We start from the raw sequence: 10526 nt of genomic DNA, 5'->3' as shown, positions 1-10526 counted from the left end.
ATACTTTTTTTATAATACATATTATAGTGACATAAATAATTTAATTTCTAAAAAATATTCCTCCATTTCCTTAATATGTATACGAGTTGGTGTGCATAATGATTAGGGTCGTATACGATTTGGTGTGTATGAGTTTTGGATATATGGGAGTTGGAATTCGATGAATTGATTCTTGATGAGTTGGGTACAACCCATTTCTTACAGTATACCTTTCGAATACTCTCTTAGTTGTGATAATCCCCTAGAAGAGGGCGGAGCAATATAAGAATTATTAATTATTCTAGAATTTAAACAAAAACTAAAAATACCAGGCTGCTTCAGATTTTATGTAAACGCTAATACAAAATAAATGTTAAAATATTAAATCCTGTTTTAAATTTAACTTTTATTTGTATTTCGGTACAATAATAAAACTACCGAATTGTTGAAAGAAAACATTCATTTCAAATAACTTATAATGTCGAGTTTCCTATAGATGGCGCAAGGTATACAGTAAATCAATTCTTGTAGTTTCCAAAAAGCTGTTAAAAATTAAAGGTTTTCTTAAATTTTTTAAACATTAGCAAATGGGATAAGATGCTAAGGTGGCAATCCCACATTGGTTTTTCTTATTTCTGGACATAAATACGTATCCGTTCATTCCCCAATCCGCACCCCAAGAATTTTTTACGATCCAATAAAGTACTCCAGAAAGATCAACTCCGTAGCCAACAATAATTACTCCGTGATTTAAACAATTCATTGCGCTGCAGCAGTATGGGTCGTTCATGATACCTGAAAATAAAAAAAAATTAAAGTGGTATCAAAAAATTATTATATTCACACCACCAAAAATAATAGGTAGGTAAGTAATATGTGTTTAAATATTTTCTCAATCTGATAATTTAAGCTACTGTTTTTACTGTAATCACTACTGCCGGTATTGTAATATTTTTTTGAAAATTTAGTAATATTTACAATCTTTCCTTACCTAACAAAGAACAATGGTATTTGACAAAAATTAAAAATTTGACCTGTAGAGGGAGATCCAGTGATCACCCTCTTTACATAAATTAAATTAAAACAAGTTAAAATAAGAAGATATAATTATCACAGATTATTCGAATCTTCTTCCTAGGTCCACTACTTTGAATCTCTTTAGTCGTACATTATCATTATGGTGATCAGTGAGGTTGCTGGCTAACTCCCGAGCAAACAGGTTTGAGCCCAGTTACGTGATGTATACGTTAAATTTACGGCAAATTTCAACGAATACGTAACTCGGTGATTTATGACGGGAAAAAAACGTATTTCAGTGTCAAATAATTCACATATATATTAGTGCTTTCTTTATACATGTTTGACATTAGAATAATATAAAATCATAATGACGAATATAGTACATGTTTTTTATAATAGGTGTGAATGTTGGTTACATCGCAAAGGTACGTTTATTTCACGTAATAATCACGAAAAAAAAATAACTTCCTTTTGTTAAATTTTGAGAACTATTTTGGAAAACAAAATTTTACAACGGTTTTGGTTAAATACGTATCGCTTGAATTTTACTCACTGTATTTTATGGACGTCGAAAAATTAGATTTATCTCACGTAAAAGTAATGTAAATAATACCAATATTTAAACAAAAGTTTATGATTTCTCTTTTAAAATCATTTAGAGTAACTATTTCAATCCAACCTTGATTTGAAGTTATTTTTGCTATTTTTTCTTTAAAAATATCACAGGAGCTAAAATTATATTGAGTCTAATTTTCAAATCGCTCGCGGTGATGACGTACTACCAAGCCTTTCTCCTCCTTTAAATAATATCACGTGACCACGGTACATGACTAACATAGTTGATTCGAAAACTAAATTAATCGATTTATCGAATAATATAGATACGTTTCGATAGGATTATTTTTTTTATATTATTCTGGTATTGAAATAGATTTTTAGTAAGACCAATTAGTTAATAGTAGAAGAAATTTAAAAACAAAAAGAAAATACGTAATAGGTACTAATTTAAAGTAAGTAGAATAGTTTAACTGTAATTTAAAAATAATCGATTTTTATAATCGATGATCATAACTCTAATATCAGCTTCTCACAACACATTTCTCTTCTCACTTTTCGACTTTTCTCACACTCACAACAAAAAGTGAAACGTGAAGAGCTTTATTTCTCTCGTTTTATTTTAGGCGGGTTTATTTATAATAATGTCTTTCGTATTAACGTTTACCTCACTGCTCGAGGGTTGAAGTGCCGATGATGCAATTAGAAGAACAATAAAGTGTCGAAGTGTCCTCCTCGAAATAAAAAGTGACCTGTGTTGTGTTTTGTGTTGGCAAAGTTTTTAATGTCTCTTTAGGTCAGTACCATTTTTGGTTCATTATCTTGTATAATAATTATACAAGACAAATGTTTTAAAGTCTCTAAATTCTACTAAATAAATACATGGTTAATACTTTATATGCTTGTTTTATTTATATCATAATATGAGGATAATTAATTACGTGATTCATAAGTTAATTAAGGTCGAATTATTTACGTGAACCGAGGACGTATCTTTCACGTGAATACTAATATATACATTCCCTAAAAGATACGTTAATCAACACGTATTTGCAACCTGAATTTCCCGAAACATTTTATTGCTATTTAAGGTAAATAACACGTCTATTGAAGACGAGTTATTCACGTAATTTTAAGACGTATTTTCAATGTGACATTCCAACCAAATTTTCACGTGAAATTCACGTAAACAATTTACGCATATTGGTGACAAATGTACCCAAAATTCACGTAATTAACACGTCGGTCTGTTTGCTGGGTCGTTTGGATGAGATTCTAGTCTCTTGGAATATTTTTTGTAATATTCCGTTATTACTGTTTTTATGGATAGCACATTGAGGTTTTGCTCTATCACATAGTTTGGCACGTACCAAGGGGCATTCAGCATTGTTCTAAGGCCTTTGTTCTGGAATCTCTGCAGTATTTCTAGGTTTTTTTTGACTGGCTGTCCCCCAAAGTTGGACACCATAGGTACACACTGGTTTTAATATAGCTTTATATATCAGCAGCTTGTTCTCAAGAGATAGTTGAGATTTACGATCGATTATCCAGTACATTTCTCGAAACTTTATTCCTAGTTGTTTTCTTTTTGTGAAAATGTGTTAATCTCCTATCAAGGTGGATTCCTAATTAGGTACTTGACAGTATCGGTTTGTGGGAGTTGTGTTTCGTTTAGAGTTACAGGTGAACATGTTTGTTTTTTCATAGTGCATGTTACATAGGTGGATTTACTCTCATTCGCCTTTATTTTTCATTTTTAAGCCATCTTTGGATATTGTTAAGATCTTTTTGTATGTAGAGTTATGGATTTTGTAATTGGATCATGGTGAGAGGCTAGTACAGCTGTGTCATCAGCAAAAGTTGCACACGATGTTCTGTTACTTGTAGGTAGGTCAGCAATGTAGAGCAAGTACAACATGCATCGGTCCTAAGACACTTCCTTGTGGTACTCCGGCTTTTATTGGTCTTAGGCTTGTGTATCCATTATCCTGCTTGACTAGGAAATGTCGGTTGGAAATACAACTTTTTAGGATTTGACAAAATTTATCTTTAACTTCAATTTCTACCTTAATTTTGGTTTCTGGTTCTTTAACTGCTTGAACTGGAATAGAACTGTCATTACATTTTTTTCATCTTCTTTAATTACGGAGGTTATGCTTCCCTCAGTAATTTCTATTTCATCACGTGTATTTTCATTGGCTGCAGCTTCACTAGCTATGGATTTCTGGGTGAAACTGAGTTTAAATAAGTTTTGGTTCTGTTTTAGATCTTGCTTAAGGATCTTTCCTTTCTCCTGCCTTTTCTTGAGTTTTCTGCTCCACTCTTGAATTTTTTTCTTATTTCCATCTGTAATACTCTTTCTTCTACCAAAGGGCATTTGTTAGTGATTTATTCTCACAGCATAAACTTTCTATGTGAATAAAAGTAGGCATTGTAATATAATTTTATACGTCCACCTTGCTGGCTTACTCGTGGACGGGGATGGGGAAGGTTTTTGTTTAGCCTATAGACGATACCATCATGCCATACCTTGTCGAAGGCTTGGCCAATATCCAGGAAGGCAGCAGAACAATATCTTTTATTTTCTAGATCGCTTCTGATGTGTCTTACCAGTCTATGTACCTGTTCTATCATTCCGTACTTAGCAGATATGCCGAAAACACAATCAAGAAATTTCGGAGACGCCGATGACTGGGCCCTCACTACACGATGCAGAACACTAGAAACGTCTGAAGAAGTTCTGACGGCAGACTTATATATATATATTGGGCAAATATTTTCGCAAGTGGCGACTTCAACCAAATGCATCCAAAACAAAAGTTAGTTGCTTTCACCTGAGCAATAAACTTGCTGGAAAGGAACTCAACATACGGTTTGAAAATACCACACTTACCCACAACAAAACACCTAAGTACCTGGGCGTAACACTAGACAGAACGCTATCATTTAAAAAGCATCTAATAAAAACTGCCCAAAAGTTGAGTACAAGAAATAACATCATACAGAAGCTCTGCGGTACCACCTGGGGAGCATCGGCTTCCACTCTCCGCTCTACTGTCTTAGCCCTTGTTTTCTCGACCGCTGAATATTGTGCTCCAGTTTGGCTACACAGCCCACACGTAAAAATGGTCGACACTCAGCTGCACAGCACTATGAGAAAGATAGCTGGTACAATTAAATCAACTCCCACCCAATGGCTTCCAGGATTAAGTCACATCCCACCTCCACATTTACGACGAGTTGACGCACTTACACGTGAATACAAAAAGATCATGAACAATATAAATCTGCCGATCCACCAAGATACCGAGGATGCAAGAAATACCCGTCTCCGCTCTAGAAAGCCACCAATAAAAACGGCAAGAATGATACATGAGGAGTTTAACATCACGAATGCATGGTCCCAAGAATGGAATGCATGGTCCCAAGAATGGAACGCGTGGCAAAATAACATGCCCTGTATACCCGCAAGCCACCAGGTTTTGATCTTCCACGTAAAACATGGTCCACTCTAAATAGAACGAACCAGACATGGCAGATGTGCATACATGCTACAACATAAATGTGACTCAATGTGACTGTGGGGAGAACTAAACCATTGACCACATTATTGAAGAGTGTCCCTCAAGATCCTACAATGGCAGCCCTGAAGACTTCCTGTTTGCAACTTCAGAGTCAATTGATTATATTAATACACTTGATGTTTGTTTGTAACTATTTAAAGTTTGTCATATACCTATATTACTAGTGTTTGTAATTTTGTTCTAAATGTGTTGTAATTGCCATACGATAAATAAATAAATAAATCATTCCGTATTGTGTTTTGAATCTAAATTGCTGTTGGGGAATTAGTTTCCTTGCTTCTATGACTGAGGATAATTGTTTAAGAAAAAGTTTTCCAAGATTTTTGATAGAACAGGTAGCAGGCTTATTGGTCTGTATGAAGTAACCTGAGTTTTATTTTTTCCTGGCTTCGGTATGAGAATAATTTGAGCAACTTTCCAGTGTTCTGGATAGTGCCCCAGCCTAAATATTGCATTAAATATTTGCTTTATCATTTTCAGACCTTTGCAAAGTTGTTGTAGTACTTTCCCGTTGATCAGGTTATACCCTGGACCTTTTTTGGACTGATTTCATGCTGGATAATATGCCTAACTTCTTTAGTGATGATTTTTTGTATAGGTAAGTCCCTATGATAGGGCGATACCAGGAAATACTTTATTTCTTCCTCTGTATCACCATCTTCCATGGGATGTGGCTGGAGTACATTAGTGAGGTCATTTGCAAATGATTGAGCTTTTTCCTTATTATTTCTACACCAGTTCTCCTCTTGGTTCCGAATTGGTGGTATTTGTTGTTGCGGGTGTTTGATTTTTCTGGTTGCCTTCCAGAGGGAGTAATCACTATCTAAAAAAATCCACAAGGAAAAAAGTTTTCCTGTAGTTGGCTGTATACCATGTAATACAAAAAATAGTAAAATCCTTTAAAAAAGGTATATTTAAAATCCCTAAAAAGGGCTACATCACAATCACATAACTAGTTTTCGACTGGTTTACCAGTCATCATCAGTGCTTACGTGAAGTTTACATGCTAACCACCAAGATATAATTTACAAAAATATTAGGGTCAAAGCCCTGTAAAAGTAATCCGTCAAGGAAACATCGACTGAAAATACTGACTTAAGCGTGGATGTTTGAAATATTTGCTAATATGCCCCAGGTAACATCTGAGCTGTGATTTGACGTGTTCACATGGTGGAAGTGTAGCAGCAAGTGTCACTTTTATAAAGGATTTTACTATTTTTTGTTTATATTATATTTTTTTTAATCACTATCTGTTTTTGCTGTTAAGCCTGTAAGATATTCTTGTATTTTATTATTTTTGATATTATGCAATTGTACTTTAATTTCCTTGGTGATTCTATTTAATTTGGTCTTGGTAGTCCCTTTTTTCTTTTATTTTCTCTAAGGTGTCTTCGTGGAATTCCCATTTGTGATTTTTATTTCTTGTATTTTCTATTTCTCCTAGCGCTTCCAGACTTGCTTGTATCATGCTTTCTCTTATATGTTCGTATGTACAGTTGATATTCTCCAAAAAAAAAAAACGAAATTCCACTAGCTTCTGATCTAATCTTCTTTGGTACAAGTTTCTTATGGAGTCGTCCTGAAGTAAATTTATCTTCAGTCTTTTTTCTGTTGGTGATACTTTAGGTGGTTGTTGGTTACTCTGTGAACTTTGGTGTACCCATGGTAGTTCTAATCTTGCTATCAGTATGTAGTCTATGGTCGCTGTCGCATTCTGCTCCTCTTTGTACTCTTACGTCTCTTATTCGCATTGTGGTTTATTTCTTCAGTATGATGTAATCTATTATCGACTTAAGGTTTCTTCTTTCTTGAATCCATGTGTACTTATGAATTTCTTTATGTTCAAAGAAGCCGTTGCTGATTCTGAGGCCGTTCATCTCACATAGTTCTGTCAGTCTGTCTCCACTGTCGTTTCCAACGTCTTCTCCAAATCTTCCAATTGTTTGGTCATTTTCTTTTTTCCCAACTCTACCATTCAGATCTCCTAAGATGATTATTTCTTCCCTTTTTTTCACTTTTATGATTTCGCCTTGTAGCGTATCCATGAAGTTTTCCTTTTCCTTGATGTTACTGTCATTTGTTGAACCATATACTCCTAATACCAGTATATCTCTACTGAATAAGGTCATGTGGACTTTTATAATAATTCTTTTATTTATGGGCTCTCGCGATTTGATGTTCCTTTTATACTTTTTCTTAATAAGAATTCATACTCCTGCTTTTGCTCTGTTATCTTTATCAACTCCATTCCAGCAATGTCGGATTAACCTTTAGGCAAAGTAGGCAGTTGCCTAGTGGCCTCGATCCCAAAGGGGGCCTCGTAGGGCCCAAGGCGAAAAAATAATAATTAGAATTAAATAAGAACCATAAATAATACTTATGTTGAAAAATTCAAATATCGCGCAACATCATAAAAGTGATGGTGGACGTATAAAACTACATTACAATGCCTACTTTTATTCACATAGAAAGTCTATGCTGTGAGAATAAATCACTAACAAATGCCCTTTGGTAGAAGAAAGAGTATTACAGATGGAGATAAGATAAAAATTCAAGAGTGGAGCAGAAAACGCAAGAAAAAGCAGGAGAAAGAAAATATCCTTAAGCAAGATCTAAAACAGAACCAGAACTTATTAAAATTCAGTTTCACACAGAAATCCATAGCTAGTGAATCTGCAGTCAATGAAAATACACGTGATGAGAAGAAATTACTGAGGGAAGCATAACCTCCGTAATTAAAAAGAAGATGAAAAAAGACAGTTCTCTTCCAGTTCAAGAAGTTAAAGAACCAGAAACCAAAACTAAGATAGAAATTGAAGTTAAAGATAAATTGGGTCTTAAATTCAGAAAACGACATAGGATTACGAAATACAATAAATGAAGAAGTACGGAAATTTTGGATCGGGAAAGGTCCTCATAATATAAAAGTTGTGAAGGAAGTTTTTCAGCATAAAAAATTTTTAAAGGCCTTACCATTTTTACACAATCTCCGGTTTTTCGAAAACATATCAATGGAACAAAAATTAAAAGAGATTTGCTAACGTATTCTCCCTCAAGTAAAAAATCATATTTTGGGTTTGTTCAGTCCGTGTACAACTTTTTGTCAGCCTCTACCCACCATTGGGAAGTTACGATCAAATGCTTAAATGAAACTCCACTAAGCGATCATATTCGCCACGATCTAGTCCTTAAAAGATCAAGCAGCACAGATGGACTGCAAGGACACATGCAACAAGACCTTTGTCTAAAGGTTATAACGCTTTCAAATTTGCTCTTTAAACGAAAGAAATGTCAAAAAGAAATATTCCTAATGAATTAGTTTTGGTCAACAATTTTAGAACGCTGTCAGTAAATCATTACAAAGAGTGAACGTCAAACTGCAGTTCAGCTTCTAAATTCACTTTTGGAACTCTTAAAATACCAAAGAGATAGGTACTTAATTTTGCTTACTGCGAGCAGAATGCCTGAATATTTCGACTCGAGTAAACAAAAAGCGAGCAAGAGAACTACATTTTGATGATGCTAATTCTAAGAAAATTTTTCTACAGGATGGACAAAAGTTAAAGGTAAAGGTTGAAACGTATCTACCAATGTTCGATAAGATAATAACTGAGCTGAGACGTTTGACAGTGTACGGGTCAGTGAACTTTGGTCTTTTGCGTTTTTCCAAAATTGAGTGAATAAAGAAGTCCGCTTCAAAACTACAGGAAAACTATCCTGATGATATTGAATCTGAACTTGAAGATAAACTAGAGCAGTTTAAATATTTTATGGTCCAGCTGCAACACTTATAGGTAATAGTATATTATGCAACGAGCATTTAATGATGGTCATTATGAAGCGAGTATGAGAGATACGAAACGAGCCGTACGCGGCGAGTTTCGTATAGAGTACGAGCTTCATAATGATAATTAAATGCAAGTTGAAAACACTATTTTTTCTATGACCATTCACAACAAAAAATATATTCAAATTTATTAATTTTGTAACACAAACAAATTAAGGTTTACATATTGAGAACTGTCAAAGCGTATTTATTTGACTCGCTATTGGTCACTGCGCGTGTACCACCTTTATCGCGATTCTATTGGTTAAAAATCTGTACCGTAATGGAAATCTGTATCATAATGAAGTTCATTATAACACAGGTAGTGACATCATAATTGATATAGTATGAGAATAGAAAAAGCAATTTATTCCTGCTTCACGGTAATTCTGGGTTATATCGTAACAGGCGAAGAGACATTTTCAAAAATGAAAATTAATAAAAATGGAGAAAGCCTGGGGCCTCATAGCTTGGATTGCCTAGGGGCCTCAAGCTTCTTAATCCGGGTCTGCCACTCCATATGTGTATTATATTTCCGATTTCCTCTATGCCATTTCCCTTTTTCTTAGTTTCACGTATAGCTAATATGTCGACATTCATCTTTCTGATTTCTATTAAGTGTTCCTTGTATTTTGTGTTCCTTCCTTGAATATTCCATGTTCCCATCTTGATTCTTCTCTGTTTCTTCTTTTGTTTTGCCCTGTTGACATTTTAAACAGGACTCTGAAGATCTATAGCAAAATTGCCCCTTCCCCAGTATCCGTTGGGGTTCCCTTTTAAAGAGGTCTGAATTACCACCCGGGGATATTTTCCGCGATTTTTCATTTTGCCATATTTTCTTCATAATTCCTTTGGTTTTTACATGTGTTCGGTTGTTTAGTCCTGAACGCCATAATCCCCATTTGGAGGGCCTTTTGTTCAGCCGCCCACTCTGGGTCAGTCGCTGCATATTCAATTTTATACGAACCCTAAAATCGGGGGTCGCCACTTCCAAAGGAAACTTTTTCGGACCCGCCTTAACGAACTCCCCTGTATTAAGAGCCAATATATGGTAGAGGTACATTTACAGGGTACAAGGTTTCTCCCCATGTGATAATCTGACGCGCTCGAGTAACTGCAAAAATCCTCGTTTGGGCTCCCCTACCATTATATTTGGGCTGCTGACATCACAGAAAATACTTAGTACCTACAAGTTCCTAATACGAATACGGAAATGAATGATTGTACGCTTTATTGAACTTTATTCATCATCAACCCGTACTCGTCCACTGCTGGACATAGGTCTCCCTCAGCTCTTTTCATCTTTCTCTGTTTTGTGCGGCTTGCATCCAGTTGCTGACAATACGCTTCAGATCGTCAGCCCATCTGGTCGGTGGTCGTCCTCTGCTCCGTAGTGTTTCTTCTCGTGGCCTCTACTCGACAATACCATTTTGTCCATCGGTTGTCTGACAATCTGGCGACGTGTCCTGCCCAATTCCTCTTGAGCGACGCGATTATTTCTACGGCGTCCGTTGTTTTTGTTCTACGACGTATTTCTTCATTTGGGATTCGGTCCCTCAAGG

The 10526-nt window shown here is 35.3% G+C and overlaps 1 protein-coding gene across 1 annotated transcript in view; it reads right to left on the bottom strand.

Moving 5' to 3' along the window:
- Positions 1 to 395: 395 nt before the first annotated feature.
- LOC126879281 (procathepsin L-like) overlaps positions 396 to 10526 on the bottom strand; it is a 32088-nt gene continuing 21957 nt past the window's right edge. The window contains exon 4 of the mRNA XM_050642359.1: positions 396 to 774. Within this exon, the coding sequence (XP_050498316.1) occupies positions 560 to 774 (215 nt within the window). The 3' untranslated portion in view covers positions 396 to 559. The remainder of the gene's footprint in view (positions 775 to 10526) is intronic.

Source organism: Diabrotica virgifera, chromosome 1 (assembly GCF_917563875.1).
Source record: "Diabrotica virgifera virgifera chromosome 1, PGI_DIABVI_V3a".
Lineage (NCBI taxonomy): Eukaryota > Metazoa > Arthropoda > Insecta > Coleoptera > Chrysomelidae > Diabrotica > Diabrotica virgifera.
The sequence above is the reverse complement of the archived record's forward strand: the minus strand, read 5'-3'. Positions and strand labels throughout refer to the sequence as shown.